Source organism: Rissa tridactyla, chromosome 20, assembly GCF_028500815.1.
Source record: "Rissa tridactyla isolate bRisTri1 chromosome 20, bRisTri1.patW.cur.20221130, whole genome shotgun sequence".
NCBI lineage: Eukaryota > Metazoa > Chordata > Aves > Charadriiformes > Laridae > Rissa > Rissa tridactyla.
In genome coordinates this window covers 6,096,946-6,116,814 of record NC_071485.1, presented here as the reverse complement: position 1 = coordinate 6,116,814, position 19,869 = coordinate 6,096,946, and the positions used below count along the sequence as shown (strand labels likewise).

At 45.1% G+C, this 19,869-nt stretch overlaps 2 protein-coding genes across 6 annotated transcripts in view; both read left to right on the top strand.

Moving 5' to 3' along the window:
- The first annotated feature begins 234 nt into the window (after positions 1 to 234).
- On the top strand, positions 235 to 9,701 carry ENTPD4 (ectonucleoside triphosphate diphosphohydrolase 4). Of its 3 annotated transcripts, XM_054224984.1 has the most exons (14): positions 235 to 328; positions 1,577 to 1,694; positions 1,946 to 2,143; positions 2,626 to 2,831; positions 3,360 to 3,510; positions 3,598 to 3,701; positions 4,324 to 4,383; positions 4,685 to 4,815; positions 4,920 to 4,988; positions 6,404 to 6,570; positions 6,795 to 7,119; positions 7,844 to 7,929; positions 8,149 to 8,310; positions 8,592 to 9,701. In XM_054224984.1, the coding sequence occupies exons 2-14, from the start codon at positions 1,687 to 1,689 to the stop codon at positions 8,818 to 8,820; spliced, it is 1,896 nt and encodes a 631-aa protein (XP_054080959.1). In that variant the 5' UTR covers positions 235 to 328; positions 1,577 to 1,686; the 3' UTR covers positions 8,821 to 9,701. The 3 variants fall into 3 exon arrangements, with proteins under 3 accessions (XP_054080959.1, XP_054080961.1, XP_054080960.1); XM_054224986.1 differs by lacking the exon at positions 4,920 to 4,988 and having other exon boundaries at positions 8,592 to 8,821; XM_054224985.1 differs by lacking the exon at positions 4,920 to 4,988 and having other exon boundaries at positions 4,685 to 4,839; positions 8,592 to 8,821.
- Positions 9,702 to 13,759: 4,058 nt separating this feature from the next.
- LOXL2 (lysyl oxidase like 2) overlaps positions 13,760 to 19,869 on the top strand; it is a 59,987-nt gene continuing 53,877 nt past the window's right edge. The window contains exon 1 of one of the 3 annotated variants that reach the window (XM_054224979.1): positions 13,760 to 13,852. The gene's annotated coding sequence lies outside the window, so the exon portion shown is untranslated. Of the gene's footprint in view, positions 13,853 to 16,483; positions 16,620 to 19,002; positions 19,047 to 19,869 lie in introns of those variants that run through there. The other 2 variants (XM_054224977.1, XM_054224978.1) reach the window with 2 other exon arrangements.

The window sequence follows — 19,869 nt, the reverse complement described above, 5'->3', positions numbered from 1 at the left end:
CGTCTGTATACTTAGATTTGCCTGTTTATAGCGGCAGTGTAAGGTACAGCTTCCGCAGCCCTGTTGGCTACAGCCGGGCTAGAAATTAATATTAATTCATCGCCGCCTCCCTGGCCACGCCCCCGGGATAACCACGCCCCTGGCTCTAACCACGCCCCCTCCACGCTGCTGACCACGCCCCCTCTGTGGCCACGCCCCCCTGGGGAATCCCTTCCCAGCCCACCACCACGTGCCCTCAGCGCCACGTGTGTGCGTCACGTCCGGCGGCGGGACCCGGAAGTGGCGTAGGGGCCGGTTGCTATGCGGCGGGCCGGCGGCGGGCCGCCAGGTGAGCGTGAATTGTGGCTGCCCGGGTCCCCGGCTGAGGGAGGGGATGGGGGGAACGGGCGCCAGTGGGGAGGGTCCCTCCGGGGCGGGGGCAGGGCCTCTGGGCTGCCGGGAGCGGGCCTCGGTGCGTTTGTGGGGAGCGGGGCGGGGGGGTCTGACCGGGCCGGGGCCGGCGCTGCGGCCTGCCGGCTCCTGGGGCCCTGAGAGAGGGCCGGGTGTCCTCCGCAGACTTGCGGGCCCTGCGGCCTGCCCGCTGCTGGGGCTGTGAAGAAGCGGCAGGAGTTCCTCGCACCCCCCGAGGGTTCTCCGCAGCCCCCCGGGCCCTGCTGGGGCCTGTCCCCCAGCCCCTTCTCCTCCCTGCTGCTGCCCGGTGCCGGTTTGTGGGCCCCGGTCGGAGCGGGAGCGGGCGGCTGCGGTTTGGCACCCGCACAAGGGCTTCGTGGCACCTCCGGCAGGATGGGGCGTGTGTGGGAGGGCCGTGAGGCCCGCTGGGGGTGGTGGAAAAAGGGTGACAGTCCCGACCTGTGCTGAAGTGTCGGCATTTGTGTGGTGCTTGTTTTGTGGTTTTTTTTTTTAACGTTGCTGATGTTTTATTACGTTTGGAGTCTTTGTGTTTTGGGGACTGGCTTTGTGGGTGGTAGTGGAGTTGAAAATGTTTATAAAGACCTTGTGTAGCAGGTGCGCTGCTGCCTGTGCCTACCTTTCTTTGTCTCCCTGAGCAGCGCAGTGCACAGTTGCGATCCAAAGCGAGTTGCCTGGGTCTGTGGCCACTCAGGCTTTGAATGTTTGTGAGGATGGGGATGACATGGTCTCTCTGAGCAATCCATTCCAGTGTCCCACCACCCTCACGGTTTTTTCTTATGTTTAGATGGAATGTCCTGTGTTTTGGTTTGTGCCTGTGCCTCTTGTCCTGTCACTGGGCACCACTGAGGAGAGTTTGCTTCCTTTAGGTTCTCCGGTCAGATATCTATATGCATTGATGAGAGCCATCTCCTCTTAGTCAAAACAGGTCCAGCTTTCTCAATCTCTTAATCATGTGAGAGATGCTTCAGAACCTTCATCATCCTCGTGGCCCTACACTGAGCTTCCTTTATGTATTTCTTGTCCTTGGGAGCCCCAAACTGGACCTAGCACTCCAAATGTGGCCTCATCAGTGCTGAGTAGAGGGGAAGGATCACCTCCTCGACCTGCTGGCAGCACTCTTCATAATGGTGTCTAGAAGATCATCTATGTTTTCTTTTCAATTCAGGAGCAGAAGCGCAATGGCTTTGAGCACGGTTGATGTGCCTTGTCAGTCTGAGGAGACCGGCTGATGTTTGAACACCAGCTGGTCTGTCTCTCTGCTGGCCATATCCCAAAATGGGGAGGTAAGAATCCTAAAGGAACTGTCAAATGAAATTGTGATGTCTTTTGAGCAAAGGATAGGGAACCTAATCGTGAATTCAGAGGTGGGAATAGCGTCTTGGCTACGCTCAAGCCAGAGCATAAGCAAAGCTAGAGCAGAGCAAAGTGAAAAATTTTATGAAGAATCTGTTTGTCCTTAGCTTGTTTCGGAATGCATTGTGCTTCTTGGTAATAAAGTCAATTTTTAAAGCAGATTATCCTCTTTGAATTTTAGGATCAGCATCTCATGTTTGCTTCCTGCTTCATGGCACTTCAGTATCTCTCCGGTGGGATGTCCGCGTATTCTCAACACCACTTTGCGACAGATTGTGGTGATAGGAATACTTGCTGCTGCTGTCTCTCTGCTTTACTACTCTCTGGTAGTCATCCGCAATAAGTATGGGCGTGCATACAGGGACAAAAGATTCCACAGGTGAGAGTTGGAAAGACTTTTATGGAAAGGAATGAAATATAATTTTGGCGTGAAAGAGAAAACACTTGACAGGTTGTGACTGTAAAATACGTGAATGGGGAAAAAGCATGAGTAAAGCTTCCTGCTTTTTTAATGAAGCTTTCCTTATCCTGGGTTGATTTTAATTTATCAATAATTCAACTTTCTAATATCTGTATCAACTGTATAATATCGGTAATATATGTATCTGTAGCAGCACAGTAACACTATAGGTGCAAAAAATATTGCATAGTAAATTATTTGGAAATTACTTTTGGTAATTATTTTGGGAATTTGATTCTTATGGGCGGCACTTTGCTGTTTTTTTTTTTCTTCAGCAACAGTGTAATAGTGAAGAGTGTGATTCCTACGATGGAAACCGTTGTCCTGTTTTGAGTTTGATGTTGAGAAAAACTTCCATATGGAACTGAATTGCCACATAGTAATGCCTAGTTTTCTTCTAGATACCTTGCCCGAGTAACTGATACTGAAGCTACAGATACAAACAACCCCAATCTGAACTATGGAATCGTTGTGGACTGTGGCAGCAGTGGCTCTCGGATTTTTGTGTACTGTTGGCCAAGGCACAATGGTAATCCGCATGATCTGCTGGACATCAAACAGATGAGGGACAAAAACAGAAAACCAGTGGTTATGAAAATTAAACCAGGTACTGGAAAGAAATTCATTTGAGATGGCATTTTCTAGATAGTGGCCTATCCTAACTTTGCTTTTTCCAACCCTGTATTTGAAGTGTCCGGTTAAAGGGCACTTGCGAGTTGTCAGCACAGCACTCCTCCAGATTGCTTTGGGTTTGGTTTGCAGAGAGCTTTGTTCAGCTGTAAAGCTTGAAACATGACACTGACGGGCAGGTGGGAGAGGTTTCTCTGTGGACTAAGACAGGTGCCGGTTCAGTTATCACTTACCTTGGTTCTGTTTGTTTAGTGAATAAATAATTGGCTTTCTGTAAAGCTATTTGAGCCAATTATATAAATAGGTAATATATGTAATACAGGTCTTTGTTTAATGTTTGGAGAATGATAAAGTATTAGCTTCGCTCTTATTTTCTTATTTCTGTAGTTCATTACCTGGGTTTGGCTTTGGGTAGTTCGTTTCTCCTCTGTGTTGGGTATTTCCTGCAAAATCTTGATAACCAAAGCTTGAGTTGCTTCCCTCTCATATATTTCTGTTTCACTAGGCATTTCGGAGTTTGCCAGCTCTCCTGAAAAGGTCAGTGATTATATTTCTCCACTTCTGAGCTTTGCTGCCGAACATGTGCCACGTGCAAAACACAAAGAGACTCCTCTTTATATTCTGTGTACTGCAGGAATGAGGATTCTGCCAGAAAGGTTATTGGCTGTCTTATTTTTAGCATTTAGACTAGCGATCCTGGTGTGTCTGACTATTTTTAACTGTTCCAAAATGTAATTTTGCAGCCAGCAGAAGGCAATACTTGAAGATCTGCTCACTGATATTCCCGTGCATTTTGATTTTCTGTTTTCGGACTCGCATGCAGAGGTTATTTCAGGGAAACAGGAAGGTAGGTTAACATTGGGAAAATAATTTTTGAAATGTTTATTACTTTCACATACAACTTGGAGAATTGTTTTTTGTTGCTTTTTAAAATTCTGTTTCGGCTGAGAGACCTTTTTCCTCAGTAGCAACATATGGAGTGTGGAGATGATCATCTGCTGTGATCTTGTAACTTGTCTAAATGTTTTCTAATTAGCAGGGAAAATAACTCATCTGTGTTTAGCAGGAATTTTAGTCCATTTTCCCTGGCTTTGGGGAGGGAGGGGTAAAGACAAGGCACAACACCCTTGATGGAAGAAACTTTGCAGGCAAAAATAGTTTCTGAAGGAGAGATGTTTTGATGTGATTAGCTCCCTAGAGGCTTAAAATCAATTTAAAAGCTAATGTGCTTAATTCTGAAATTTACACATCAAGCTGTCTTTGATACATTGAAATAGGATTTTTATTGTAGCCTTGACTTGGGATGGAAGGAATAGAATAACTTGTCAGGACTGTTTAACTTTGAAGTATTTTATGTAATAAAATATGATCAGTGATATATCTTAATAACTCATATGCAAAAAATCCCTCTTTGTTTTTAAGATTATATGTACCAGATAGTCCTGAAATATGTTTTCTTATGCACGTAGGAGTATATGCATGGATTGGCATCAACTTTGTCCTTGGAAGATTTGAACATACAGATGATGGTAAGTATCTTAATTGTGAATCGGATTTTAGGAAGGACTTAAGTACACTCCTGTGCTTTCACTCTTGGTGGTGTGATTTTAGATAGAGATGTTAGTGAACAGTGGCCGTGCAGATGCTGATGTTGGTTTAATTTGAAACATGACACTGACGGGCAGGAGGGAGAGGTTTCTCATTTCACATTGAAATGTGAAATTTCAATGATCTGCATTGCTACCAAAAACCAGTTCACTAGAAGTAGTGTAGCGCTGCTTTAGACCACCCTAGTTGTATTTCTCAGTGCCTTTTCCGTGTTTTATCCAGAGGATGAAGCGATTGTGGAGGTGCATGTCCCGGGCAGTGAAAACAAAGAGGCCATCTTTCGTAAGAGGACAGTGGGTATTCTTGACATGGGCGGAGTGTCGACTCAGATAGCATACGAAGTCCCTAAAACTGTAAGCTTTGCCTCTTCGCAGCAGGTTATTATCTGTGCAACTTTCTTCTTTTCCTTTTGGTTTTATTTAATGCATATCTGTTGTTTTGTTTTCTTTGTTTTGAGTCCTATTCTTCATTACATCACATTCCAAACCCAAGGGAAGAGAAGATGGCAAATACAAGTCCTTCATCAGCTAAGCAATTCATTTGTATTTTGTTCATTCAAACGTTTATTTCCATTCGTATAATTTGCCACTAACTTTTAAGTTTAAGTGGACATGCATTTCTTTGTGTGTGTGCCTGTATTTATGTACGAGTTTTAAATTTCTTATACTTAAGAGAGACTGTATTCTGGAGTTTAGAACCCAGAAGTTGTGTGTGAAAGATTCTTCTTATATAAGAAATGGCTTTTTCCTTTAAGTTGGATTGATAGAAACTGAATTAACAGGACATGGGGGTAACAGTACAGTCTGTTTAAATACTACCTACATCCTCAGCACAGTTCATCTGTTGTAAGAAGCAAATTTCTTTGTTACCAGTCTTAAATGGAACATAAATTGCTCTAACTTCACTCCACTGAGTTCTAGAGTAATTCCTGAATTTTTTATATTGAATAATTTACTATTAATTGAGAAATGATCTGAAGTAAGAATAGCCTAAAAGCCATGTGTTTTGACTCTCAGTGTACTGTTATAATGATGTATATTTAGTTTTTTTTAATCTTCCTGTGAAATGATGGGTTTTCGCTATTGCAGGTTTTAATAACGACATCGCCTTTCAGGCAGCTGCTGTAACAAATAGTTTGGGCTGTTAAACAGAAGTATGGGCCTTCCGATTCGGAGCAAACTGCCCCAGTAAATATGAATTGGAAACGGGAAGAGTTGCAGACAATTGATATGACAACTATTGTATGGCTCTATCTGAACATAAGCTGATGTAAAATAGGTATTCTGGTCATGGAACCTGTCTGGGTTCCCAGACAGAGAATGATAAGAGAGTCAAATAACTGACTGCGACGCTTACAGTCCTGCTGTTTTTCATTTACAATGTCAGTTGGAAGCCACACAGTGTTACGCTACATATCTGAGCACGTTCTGTGTGAAGTGCTTCTGCTACACAACTCTTGAATAGCTGAAAAGCTACCGCAAGTGACTGACGTATGGTATGTGAGCAGAGCTGAGCGACCGACAGGTCTCCCGAAAAGCTTGAGAACTCCAGATTGGAAAACGAAGAACAGCTCTGCTGGGCGGACCATAAATCTACCTGGCCTAGCAGTCAGTGCTGTGGGGACTCAGTCAGAAGTGGTAGCATTGAGATTAGTAGCCACAGCATGTACTTTTTCAAAGGAAAAGATACTTCAGCATCCATAGCAGCAGTTCCTGGCCTTTACAGTTCCTTGAGTATCAGTAGCGATAATGCGGTCCTCGGCAATCAATATGCTTTGCCCTCCCTATGAAGTTAGAAGGTAACATGAACCTGTGAAAAGCAAAACTGATGAATAAGGAGTGGAGCTTAAAGATGTCAAGGGCATCTGTTTGTCCAAAGAACTCATCTTTAGAGTCTGGTTCACAGTGTTTATACCTAATCTTGGTGCTTGTGTTCCCACAGGAGGAAGTAGCCAAAAACTTACTTGCGGAATTCAACTTGGGCTGTGATGCTCATCAAACTGAGCACGTGTATAGAGTCTACGTTGCAACGTTCCTTGGTTTTGGAGGAAATGCAGCACGCCAGCGATATGAAGACAGTCTATTTACCAGTACAGTGCTTAAAAACAGGTAGCTGGCTGGGGGATATGCGTTCCGTGCATCAGTAGGCTCAGTGACCCCTTAACTTGAATATATTTAGTTAAAGTATCGTGACATAAAACTTAATTTCTACAGCATACTGCATGCAATGCTGAAGTTTTTTTAGATGGGGCTGCTTTGTTTTGATGCCGTTGTATCTCAGAGCTTGATGTTTCTGAATATGCAGCTGTTGCTGTGCTTGCTCCTTTATACAGGCTGCTGGGCAAACAGACTGGCATGACTTCTGATTCGCCCTACCTTGATCCTTGCCTGCCCCTGGATGCTCAGGATGAGATCCAGCAGAACGGACAGACAATGTATTTGCGGGGAACGGGAGACTTTAATTTGTGTCGTGAAATTATTCAGCCGTTCATGAATAAGACTAATGAAACCCAGACATCTCTTAATGGTGTCTATCAGCCTGCTGTGCACTTTCAGAACAGTGAATTCTATGGTTTCTCTGAGTTCTACTACTGCACCGAGGACGTGTTACGCATGGGAGGAGACTATAATGCTGCTAAATTTACTAAAGCCGCAAAGGTAAAGTGTTCTTGAGAGAAACTTTTTCTAATTCAAAACAGCTACTCTCCAGAAGCATTCTGTTCTGAAAGTCTTGCAAAAAACCTCTTCCTTTAAAGATCCAAAGTCCTTTTACCCTGTAATGAACTATCCCAGGGAATCTTTTCCTCACTGGATTTTCTTTTGGAATATCCGTTTTAAAGCACAACATTAAAATTGACTCTAGAGGGAATGGGACTCGTGATAGTCAAGTTCCAGCAGAACTACTGCTAATGGGGAAATCCGTGCTGCTTCCACCCCTTGCTTCTTTTTAGGAATATCTTTGTTGGTTAGAATTCCTTTTCTTCTTGCTTTATCCATTTTGTACCAGTTTCTCATGTATTGTTCCTAGCAGAGATCAATCTGTTGAGGACAGCTTTAAAGTAAGACTACAACATAAAGTAGAGGAATATGACCTGCTTTGTCAATGCCCTAAAAATAGGGTTGTCTATTTTTCATCTCCAAGTACGTGACCAAAGAGTTTAAGTGCTACTGAGTACTAATTTAACTACAGATGCCAAGTAATGAACAAAATGTTACAGAAAATACCATGAAACTTGTGGTCTGACTTATTGGCAGTGCAGGGGAAGCTGTTATTTTTGAGTTTTCTAGCTTTTGGTATTTACAAAGCATCTTATCTAGTGGCATTTTTTTCTTCTCAAGGCAGAAGCCACGTTGAAGTCTCTCTTTTTTTCTTTTCTTGAAGGATTATTGTGCCACTAAGTGGTCTGTCCTACGGGAACGTTTTGACCATGGTCTTTATGCATCACATGCCGATCTCCACAGATTGAAGTGAGTATTTGTGTTTGTACAGCAAATTCATTCATGCAGAGTTGCCAGGGAGAGGTCACGTCCAAATGATCCATTTAATGAAATCATTGGAAGTGTGAATATAACCTTAAATATTGCATCAGCTGTAAAAAAGTACTGATAATTATGTGTCTAAATGACCTCCCCGGTCCTCTGGGACTCTGTAACTGCTGGCCTGACTTTTTGCCACTCTTTCTATAGGTACCAGTGTTTTAAGTCTGCCTGGATGTATGAAGTATTTCACAGTGGCTTCTCGTTTCCTGTGAGTTACAGCAATTTGAAAACAGCTCTGCAGGTTTATGATAAAGAGGTGCAATGGACCTTGGGAGCCATTCTTTACCGAACACGGTTTTTACCTTTAAGGTACGAGTTGTTTTCTCTCAAACGTTTGAAAAGAGAAGTTTGAGTGGAAGGGTTTATGAAGGGAAGAAGCATGGTGATAGCAAACAGCTGACAGATAGAGGGAGACAAGATGTTGTTTCTAGTGCATTATATATAACCTTAGTACGTATTTTGGGTAGTTCAAGTAATGCTTTATAAAAACTATTCTACTAAAATGGGCTGTTCCCTGGGGTAAGGTAGTTTAGCACGGAGGCGAAGTTTGATTTGCAGCTTATGTCTGTTATTCCTTTGATTCTTTTCAGAGACATCCAGCAAGAAAACTTCCGTGGAAGTCACTCCCACTGGAGGAGCTTCTCCTTTGTTTACAATCACTACTTGTTTTTTGTCTGTTTTCTGGTTGTGCTGCTCTCCATCCTGCTTTACCTGCTAAGGCTCAGACGGATCCACCGGCGAATGTTGCGTAACAGCTCGTCTACTTCCCTATGGATGGAGGAAGGCCTCCCACCACAGAAGATCGCAGGACCCTTATGAGATGCTGTGATGGAGAGCTTTTATTGGACCTGCTACTCAAAAAGCCATTTTTGCCTCAGGGTTCCTCCTTTTTGTCCCTTTTAAACCATTGAAGAAGCAGATTGCCTAGAGTATGTCATACAGCTAGGCTTTGGAAACATGGGAAAATGGGGTCAACTTGGCTTAGTCTCATTAGACAATATCTGCCAAAAATTACTTATTGTTTTTTAAATATTGCACTTTTGTGTGTAATGGGACGAGCAAAGACTCGTCAGTAAATGAGCAGCAGCAGCTTAAGCTATGTATGGTAAGAGAATGAGTGTGAATGCTCATCCTTTGGGTGAGATTGCGAAATCCCGTTAGCTAGGATGAATGAGGACTGTTTTTATTTTCTTTTCCAGATCCCAGGATTGATATCACTTGAATTCTCAATTCTGAGTCTCCTCAGTGAAAGAAAAGGAAGTGCAGGGTTTTCAAAAGCAGTAAGAAAACAACCTTTTAGGACAGCTTAATCTGATTTTTATATTCTGGGATAAGTACTGTGAAGGAGAAGAAAAACCTATTGCACCCGATGCTGTGCTTCCACAAAACTGCTTAAATCAATTTTGCTTATTTGTGACAGTTTCCCCTTTTGTCTTGGAAGCTATGTCGTCATAGTGGCAAAAGTCACTATTTTTAATCCCCTATTTCTGTTTCATAATCATTCAGAGATCTCCCTGACGCTCCAGTAAGGTGAAGAGAACTGGAATATGCCTAGGCTTTTGTTTCTGCTAGAGTAGACCTGCACAGTGTCTCTTTTTTGATTTTTGAGTACTCTGTTTTGTTAATTTATATTTTATTTAAAGCTGTTAATTTTACTTGAAAGTAAATCTGTCCATGATTAAAAGTGGGATTTATATGAACTCTTGGTGTATGGATATTTTATTGCACGATATCGCTACTGTTCTCACTGTTTGTATCCAACTGGCAAAACTTTCTTTTCTCCTAGTAGGTGAGAAGACTCTGGAAAACTGGATGCTGTTTTCAGTATTGGAGATCTAGGCATGTCAGTACCACTTTGGTCATACTTAAGGTGCAGTTTATTCATCTCAAAATCTAGATACTTTCAGTTGTTTTATTGCCTCCTTTCGATACGCTTTTTTTTTTTTTGCCTTTGTTTAGGGAATTTAGGCTTGATCTGCTGAACTGCAGCTAAATTTAGGTGCTAAACTTCCTGCCCCTTCCAGCCAGTGTCTGGCAGATGGCCGCGTAGAATTAAGTGGATATGTGGTACAATTTTGAAACGGCAACAGAACCTTTAACTGAGTGTTCAGAAATAACAAATAGTGTCGTCTTTCTAGAAAGGATTTTTTTTTGTACCTGACAAATCTGAGCACTTCACCAGCTGAGAGTCTGTTTGGCATTTCGCTATTTTTTGAGCACCATCTGAGCGAGCGCGTAGATAAGACACCTCTCACTTCTGATGTCTGGAATTGTGCTACAAACTTGTTGCACTCATAAGGCTGATAAGAATTATCAAAAAAACTGACACTGCCAATTGTTCCAGAGCCTGTGCTTCCTGTTTCTGAGATGCCTAAAACTGAGTACAGAGCCTCTAATTGCACACTTAGATAAAGCAGCCCCCTTTGGACGAGGGCTGGTGTCAGTGCTAAAGTGACGAGGAAATATCAGAGTGTGACTGGGCAAAATCCAGGCAGATGCCAAGTATCTCTTAGCAGAAGGGATAGTGACTCAAATGCAGCAAGCAAAGAAAAAACCCACAACCCAAAAACCACCAATAAAAAAAACTTACGAAAATCATAAAAACATGAAAAAGTTGAAGGAAGAATGTTTCAGACCTAAAATAGAATTTCCTTTTAGATGCTGCTGCTTTTTCTTTTTAGTGATGTTCTTAACACTTAAGAGAACGCAAAAAAAAAAAAAAAGAGAGAAAATCATCTTAATGTATAACTTCAAAATTGATTCTTTAATAGAATCAGAAGCTTATTTTTATTAAATAATGGGCAGTCATGGGGGAAAAAAAAACTACTACGCTGGCCCTAAGGTGGTAGAAACATTTTTGAGAGGAGAACAATTGTTTAAAGTTATGTAATATGTCACGGTTGAACCAAGTGCAGGATTTCGACGTTGCTTTCTTATCTTGTAGGATGGACAAACTATGGCTGTGCACAATGGAGTATGTGTTTTCTGCCCCCCCAGAGCTTAAGAAGAGCTTTGGTAGGACAAGCTGCAGCTGGCAAGCTTGGTGAATGCGGTAGGGACAGGTACAGAACTGGGATGATGGGGACAGATTGCTCTTGTGCTTACATAAAGCATCGTCTGCTGCTTTCCGCACTGGTTTTTGAAAGCACCGCGCTGGGGAGTGAAGATATGAAGCAGGAGTGTTTGGAATGTGAGGAAAGATAAGATGATGAATGGTGGTGAGAAAGTGATCAGGAAAATGGGGCATGAATGAGCAGGAAGCTTTCGACGTACCAGTGACTGCTCTGTAGTGTACAGTGCCTCTTTTTCTTTCTTTCTTTTTTTTTCTCCAGCATCCTAACAGTATTGTTCTGCTTTTTCTAGTGATATGGTTCAGGAAGGGCAGAATTAAGATGACCTAATACACAATTTCCTCTTGTAATGGTAAAAAGATGCTGCCAGCAGAGATTGGTTATGGGAGCAGCTACTATTCATTAAAAATCTAAGCAGAGCATGAAAAAACAGATTCAAACAAGTGTAAGGCCTAGAAACTTAAACAAGCTTTCTTCACTCGTGCAAGACTGTGCACAGAGCCCTGTTTTATGTCTGTATTTTCCCCCTCATTCTGGTGTTAGGGTGGTAAATGGCTTGATAAGGTGAGCAGGTGTCAAGGTGCTTCAGAGTGAGGTGGGGTGAACACTGCCTTCAAAACTAAAACCAGCTGGCTCTTACCTGCTTGGGGACTTGCTTTCCTAAATTCTTTAAGAAATCTCATTAGGTGCTCGGCTGCCCCTCCCTGTACATAAGAAGGGTCAATTTGTCATGATAATGCCAGTCATTGATCCTCACTTTCCCAGCTTGTTTTCTTTTTTTTTTTTTTCTTCCTTTCAATAAACTGTTTCCCCCAGTTGCTTCTTGGATTTGTATTTCTTTGTGCGGATTTTTCCGCTGCATTATGTCTTTACTGTCGTAATGCTAACTGCAAGGTTGGAGGGGGAAGGGGCTGAGTTTCTTTAAACCCTGATTCTCAGCCGTTCCCTCCATGCCCAACGTGTCGTGCACCCTGGTAGGAGCGCAGGGAGCTTCAGGGAGTTGAGTGCACTGCAAAAGCAGCACCTGGACCCTATTTACTTCCAGCAAGCTGGGAGTCGAGCCCCTTGATCTCACACAGGTATAGGGGGTGCAGCGAGAGGCAGCTGGATTAATTAAGTGTCCTAAAGGTGCACAGGTGAAAGCCATCATGCTCATTAGAAGTAAGAGCCTATAAGGGTTGGGCGAACGCAGGCCTGAGGAAGAATAGATGGTCCTTTGCTTGTGCCTGGTGCTCTTTGGTGATGTTTCTGCTTCTCTGAGGTATTCTAGCTTCAAAGTGAAGTTTTTTGGCCCTGTCGGAGAAGGGGTGTGGGATTGTGTTTTTCATTGCTGCGGAACCATGGGGAAGGCGCAGTAGAAGCGTGGTAGGATGCTGTGAAGGGGAGCGAAGTGTGCAGAGTGGTTTGCAGTGAGGAACAGAAGTGGAAATCCAAGCCCAAAACTGACTGGTGGCTTTAGATTGATTTAGCAGCGGTCCTGGAGTAGATCTCTGTCGCTTGGAGAGAAGTGAGGGCGTTGAGAGGAATTTCAGCAGATTCTTAGGCTGTGGGTCTAAAAAGGTTGATTGTCCTTGGTCTGTACCTTTGGAAAGAGTAGAGCACCAAGGCCTTGGAACCTCTGGCTCTTGCTTCTTTCAGGAGGTGGTTTTAATACTCTAACTGGGATGGGCTTGGGCTTTGGGTGTGGATGAGAGCAGGGCTTTGTCCTGGGAAAAATGTATTTTAGAAAAAAAGACATTAAAAGCCAGCTTTAAGTACCAGCCTGACCATCAGGGCAGTGTAGGGCAACAAAATGGCGCTGAGCACGTTCATATACGTATGTATATGAATTATATACTGATTATATACGTATGTACGGGTCTGTAGTGTGCCTGTGCGAGGAAGCGACTGAAGCACCCTGCAGATCACCCTGCTCCCACGGCCTCACTGCTGGTGTGTCTGTGAGGCCGATGGGATGGGCTCTGGGGTAGGATTGGTGCTGGGGAACAGTCGGCTCCTCGTGGGCACCTCCTCTGGGGTGCTCCGGAGGCTGCCGATTAATGGGTAACGAGGCTTTGCCAGTCCAGCCCCAGCGCTGGGGGGGAGCCTGAGCCAGGCACCATCTTTCTGGGTAATGCAGCACCAGATCTCAGCACGCGGGCTGCGTGAGGCCCTTCCCGCGAGGGCTTTGTGTGAGTTCATTACGTCTGAGCGTTTGCTATATTGAGGCTGACAGATGCGCGGGTGCCTTTAATTGCTTTAAGAGCTTAAAGCCCACAAGGCATAGGGAGGAAGCGCAGATTTTCAAAAGCAATCAGCTAAGTGCCAAACCTAAATGCCTGGATTTACAAGACTGCTGTGCTTTTTAGTGCTGGAACTATCCTGTGGCAAGTGTTTGTAAATTCAGCTCTTAGCTGCTTTGAAGATCGGGCTGTAGTGTCCTATTAATTAGAATATAGTGAGTGTGTTTGTTGTGGATTTTGGGGCTTTTCTTTTTCTTCTTCCTCCCCTCTGTAGGGGTTTGCAGGACAGGGCGGGGGCTCTGGAAGAGGAGGAAGAAGTTTGTGACATCTCCTGAGGAGAAGACAACTAAAGCCTTATTATTCTTGCAGATCTTTTTGCGGCTCCAGATGAAAGGGGGGGGAAAAAGGAAACCTTTCCATCCCACCCCTGGACAAGCCTGCTTCAAAGAGACTACACTAAGCAACAACGCCAGGGGAAACCTGATTCCTTTAAGAGACTTAGCAATACCTGTTTTCACTCAGTGCCTGTTCCTGGGCTCGGATTCCCAAGTCACAACGGTAATGTTTATCTGTTTGTGTCTGTTTCTGCATTAACATGCTTTATTTTCTTTCTTCTGCTTCTCCTATTCACCTTGTCCTTTCTCCAGGTCCATTAAGGCCAGGTAAGGCATGCAGAAAAGCGCAGAGGGGAGGCAGGGGCACTGCTCTTTGACCTATCCCAGTGACCTGGAATGGACAGGAGAATGATACTGAAGCTTTCAGCTTCATGGCCTCTTAAATGTATCACTCTTCTTTTTGTTGTTGTGTTTTTGTGTGTGGAAAATGTCCAAAGCAAATAAGGCCAAACACGGCCCCTAATGGAAGAAGTGGTTGGGGAGACAAAAGTATACCCATGAGAAAGGCAGGGTGTGATGGAGAGGGCGGGGAAGGGATGAAGCACACGGCTCCTCCAGGAACACCAGCCCCACAGAGGTAGCCCTGCAGCTTGTGGAAACAAAAGGGTTTTCTGTCTCTGTGGCGCTTTGCGAAGGGGACAGTCAATAGTAGCGACTCGGTGTCAATGCCTGATCCGGGGCACCTTGTTCTTTCTTGTCCCATTGTTTCTGCCATTGTTGCTACTAAATAACGCATGAAGCTCATTGAAAGCTGAAATGAGCGTGGTAAGGACTTGCTGTGTCCCTCCTCACAGAGGCCTCTGTGTGTGTAGTGTTCAGGGGACCTGGTCGTGACAGCTGTTTTTCAGGTCACCCTCCCTTTGTTTAAAGAATGGGAGGACGACAATGACTTTTGCGCCTGCTTGTGCTTGAAGGTCTTTGGGTTGGTAGGGAGTGGAGCTGAGAAACTGCTTGGGACTGGGTTAGCCGTGTCTTACTAGACGATGAGTAGTTTGTGTTGCTGGAGATACTTTAACTTAGAGTCCTGATCTCCAAAAGGGAGTGCTCAGCACATTTGTGCCAGGCAACACACAAACGCACTGAAGGGACAAACTGGCCCAGGTTGCCCAGAGAAGCTGTGGCTGCCCCATCCCTGGAGGGGTTCAAGGCCAGGTTGGACGGGGCATGGAGCAACCTGGGCTGGTGGGACCTAGGGCAGGGGGTGGAACCAGATGGTCTTTAAGGTTGCTTCCAACCCAAACCATTCTATGATTCTGTAATATCCAGGTTTTCCTGAACTCCAAATGCTTTCCAGGGTCCTGGAAGTCACTAGCTCTGCATTCCCTGCTACAAATAATGAGCAGGGCAGGGTCTGAACCTTACAGACTGCAGGTGTTTTCTGTTCCTGGGTCTCATGCGTATGGTGCTTTTACCAGCATCTCTCTCCTGCTGATAACACCAGTGGTGACTTGCAAACAAGATTCCAACAGTGCCAGGTTTTTTCCCTGTTAGGTGGGCTCTCTATCTTGCCAGATTTTGGCAGGCGGTAATAAATAGCGGAAGGCAGTAATTTCAGGTAACTCTTAGGACACTACTTGCCGTGAAAGCTGAGGGTCTTTAGCTCCTTGCTGATCGCGTAGACGTGAAGGTGGAATCAGATGCGTGGGTTGTGTAATGCATCTCCTACATAGCATCCCATGTCCCCTTCTGCAGCCCGTGTCCTGTCCTTGCAGTGAGCCCTCTTGCAAATTCACCAACTGGAGTCTCTGTCCTTGAACTAATTGTTCAAGTTTCTGCATAAGAACAGAACCGCTGGCAGAGACTGTCCTTGTTAGGACATGTTCTTTGGCCTGTCACAGTGAATCAACACAAAAGACGTTTAAACATGTTTCCATAGCGCCTTTTAAGGATGAGGAGGGATTTGCTGCATTTGCCTGGCCGTAATGGAGACCAGTATGCTGTGTTCTTGAGCATCCTCCCCCTTTTCTGACCAAACCTTATTCTGTTTGTTTCCTCCTCTCTTCTCCCTTTCTCCTGCACATAGTTTTCCCATCACAGCAAAATAAATCCTGACAGACAGGATTGGGAAACCAGTTCTATCTGCTCAGTGCTCTCCAGGGCTAGAAGTCCCTTCTCTGGCTGTTGACCCCTGGACGCAAAGTCTGGCCTTGCGGAGGCTTTGCTGTTAGGAGGGGGACTCTTGCCATCTAGTGGGAGGGGATGGTAAGCCTCCAGGACCTCTGCCATCCCTCAGGGCAAGGAGATAAAACGCAACCCTCCTTCCCAGCCTTTCAGTGGGTGAGTCATTTCGCTGCACACGTGGGATTAGCTCCCGCTGCTTTCCCACAGCGTTGCCACTGCCTTGAAACAGTGAAGCTGGATTGCTCAAACTCTCTTCCTCTTTAGAAATCTCACTCTTTTCACATATTTTAGGGGCAAAGCTTTGTTCACACCCTTCTGTACTTATCTCTTGGATGGCTGAGTTGCACAGGGGGAATCTGTCAGGAGCCTGTATGTACGGGGAAGGATGTTGGTGTGTGCTGGCCAGATACTGTGTGCCACCTGCGTTTTGTCAGGAGATGGCTTGGGGGAAGTTGCCTTTCAACAGCTGACTCCTCGAATCAGTGCTCAAAGACAGCAAGGATCTCTGAGTAATTGCTCTTACAGATAGAAAATTAGAAGTACTTGCAAAATGTCTTGTGCTAGAGTCTTCCTTGGCCTAGGAAAACCAGAAGCTCACATTCCAGTTGGGAGATTTCAGTACTAACTGGCCTCCCCCCACCCCTTTCTTGAAAGGTGAAAGAGGGAAATGCAAGGAAGATGCATGTGCTTTCTCTACACATGTGCTCTGCTGTTCAAACTGCCTGGGACTGAGGAGGAACAGCTGCTGTCACGCATGAGAACAGACATCAGCTCTGTGCCCCTGTGCCTGCTGCAGAAATAGATCCGCTGTGAGTATTTCATGGGGCTTCAGGTTTTCACCCGCCTTGGTGTATGCGCCTCTCATTTGCTCAGGGATAGGTGTAGTTAATGCGTGTTGAAGGTGTCTCGCTCTCTAGATGATGCATCAAACTGAAGAGCTGGAAGATGTGGGTCTCTCGCGAATCTCATAGGAGGCTCCATGCTTCCGTTCAGATGGGTTGTTAAGAGTCAGGACTTCAGCAGAGATCTTGTTTTGGAATGTTTTTGTAGAGCATTGAGGTCAGCTGTGCCTTAGTGGGCGAATATGACTAGCAAGACTGAGAAGTGATGAGGCCTGCAGATTAGAGGGGGTGACTCTGCAAAGCATGGAAAATCAAGTGGGTGATGGAAAGTAAGCGTGATGTGGTCATTGTCTACATTGCATTGACCATTAGATGAGAACACATGCAGAGGAGGAGAAAGAGAGGTCTCAAAGGATTGGAGTTATTTCTTCTAGAAGATGAATCTCATTTTTTCCAGCTTTGCTGGTTGCAAAAGAGCTGTGTCAAGCAAGGGACCCTCCCTGAACAGAAGCAACGCAAGTTTACAGTCCTTTCAACAGCAACTAGCAGTACCCAAGTAGCAGGGGATGGGAGTCTGGGAGGTCAGTTCAGTCACTACCACGCTCCTGATGTGGAAATTGTAGAAATTCTGTAGGGATTAAACATCTATAAATTGGTTTATGCTTTTTTTGAGGGATGCATGGACCTGCTTCTCCAGGGTTGCTGGTATTTGTTAGCCATCCTATGAGCTCAAAAGCAGGGTTATAGCTCTCCAATTACACGTTGCAGGAACTTTCCACTAGGGCCAATTGGTGTGAAAATTGCCACGTGGCATTAACACTCTCACAGAGCAGTCAGGTCCTTCAGTTCTTTAGGTATCGCCTAGATCATCTCTGTGCGGAGCAACCTTTACGGAGCTTAGTGTATCTGCTCTGCAAATTTGACAGGTCAAGTCGACCTGCGGCTCCAGAGAGTCTACAGGGTGAAAACACAAGGTTTGGGGAGGCAATGAGCCTTCCCTTTTTAAAAGAACTGAAAATTGGAGATGAGAGATTATAGAACCTAATAGCGCATGCCTAATTTTTGGGAGCATGGACCATGACTGTGACTACTTGGTCAAAACCCGTCTTGACTTGTCCGTATGGCAAGGCGTGTCCTTCAGGCAGATGCAGAAGAAAACATGTAGGCGAGGGATGTGGACCTGAAATGGTGGCTGTGTGTATGGCCAAGAGACCGATTCAGCTGTAGCCGGTCCTTCTACAGGAAAATATCCGTTATTTGTGGAGTCACTGAATGCAGCAAATCGGTGCCCGCTGTTAGTTATGGTATTGCTGCCCACAAGGGTGCATCTTTGCCCCTGTGTTGGAAGAAGCTGAAAGATTACTGCTGGGGAGAGGGTAAGATATGGGGTGGTAGAGCCGTGCTTCCCTCCTGGTGAAGGGCAGCGAACTCCACAGAGCCCAAAGAGCAATGAGGTGACAGTTAAACAGGTTGAGAGGCGATGGGATGGCTGGTGGGCCTGGCGAGTGGTTTCCCCGGTCTCCTTTGCATGATCAGATGATGCAAATCTAGTTTGTGCAGCATTTTTTCCTGTAGACTATATGATATTGAGAGGTTTTCTAATTTTATTTTATTTTTTGCTAGGTGCTTTTCTTTTGGTCTTAACCAGCTGCAATATGAAGGGGGCAGCAAATTCCCTGAATCCAGCGTGTTACCTTGAAGAGCTTTGCTGAATTCCTGCCGAATGTTTTGCTTTATGCAACCAGCAAGCTCTTCCATCAGCTGGAAGCCTGCATGGCATTTGCTACTTGTATCCTTACCCGACCTGGGCATTCGGCAAACATTCCTCCGGCAGGCTGTCATGTTTCTCCATGCCCTGATCAGCAGACGCTCACACATTCCTTCCTCTGGCCAAACTGCCTTCAGCTTCCTGCCAGTCTGAAATAGCTCTGCTCCGTGGAGCTTCTGCTGGGACGCGGTTTGGCCCTGATGGCCCTGACACTGAGGCCGGCCAGGCTTGACCCACCAGGTGGTGCTGGTAGCCATGATGCTAATTGCGATTTTGCAGAATTTCACTTCTTTTGTGAGCATTCCCGGTACAGGAGAATTAGGGCACTGTGGAGTGGCGTGTGAAACCTGCTGTTCCTTCCCACTCCCGCTGACTTCCCTGGGAAGAAGAGCCAGGTTCTACTTCAGTGGCATCCTGGGATTAAGTGCTAACATCTTGATATTCTCGGTATCACACCAAGAAACAACTGTCCTCTTTCTAATTTGTTTTTTTTTTCCTCCTTTAACTGCATGATTGATGCTGGGGCAGTGCCCTGCAGGAGGCTTTGCCAACTCCTGGGAATGTGGTTGTCATCACTCTACCAGCATTGTCAGCTGGTGGGTGTCGTCTCAAAGCCTGCTACACCAGTAAGTAACGGGGCCATTCTCACGTTGGGTTCAACCCTCAGTTCTGGACCAGGCCATTTCATGTAGAGTCTGTGAAACAGAGAGCAAGAGAGATTACAGTCTTACAGTCTCTCGTAAGCAAGGCTGAGCTTCTCTGGTATCGTCAGCTCACTCAGCGAAGAGCTAAGGTCTTAAATTATTCAGAGTTGTGTTACACTTCCAAACGAGCTTCCTTTCCGTTTCCAGCACGTAGTTTCCTCTGATGTTGGTGCCCAGTTCAATGCAATATCCCTCTCCAATAAAAGGTGGCATGGGAGAGCGGGGAAGGCTCTGCACGTCAATGCCAGAGCAGCTGGGACTAAGAACAAATGCTGCTTTTCCCGTGGTTGGGGTTGAGAAAATGGAGTTGTGCTCTGAGCAGGAAGCAGGCAGGCTTGGTGCCGGTAAATTGTGTTTAGGAAGTGATGAAAAGCCTGGGAAAAGGCAGGTGTGATGACAGACGTGTTCTTGTAGGCTTTGGTGTTACATTGCTGGAAACGTATCCAGAGGTGTGGATTAAGCACTGGAACTTTTCAAACTCATTACTAGAATTAATTTGAGAATTGATGTGAAACCAGGCGGGACTAACCTGGAAGAGCATGCTGTAGGCAGCAGCCCTGTGCTAGGGAAGGGCTTGCTAGAAAGTCCTTTACAAATATGAATGTTCTGAAATAAATGGGGATATTCCTTCAAAAGTTCACCTTTGGGAATACCTGCTGCTCTTTCTGTGCCTGTAAACTTTCTGCTGACTTGTTTGAAGAAACCATTGAACGTAGATGCAAATACCTAAGGTCAAAGCTGGTGA

Excerpts from the sequence above, each read along its gene's own strand:
- ENTPD4 (XM_054224984.1), top strand. Across the intron at positions 4,384-4,684 it reads ATTTGAACATACAGATGATG|AGGATGAAGCGATTGTGGAG; the intron begins GTAAGTATCTTA and ends TGTTTTATCCAG. Across the intron at positions 6,571-6,794 it reads AGTACAGTGCTTAAAAACAG|GCTGCTGGGCAAACAGACTG; the intron begins GTAGCTGGCTGG and ends TCCTTTATACAG.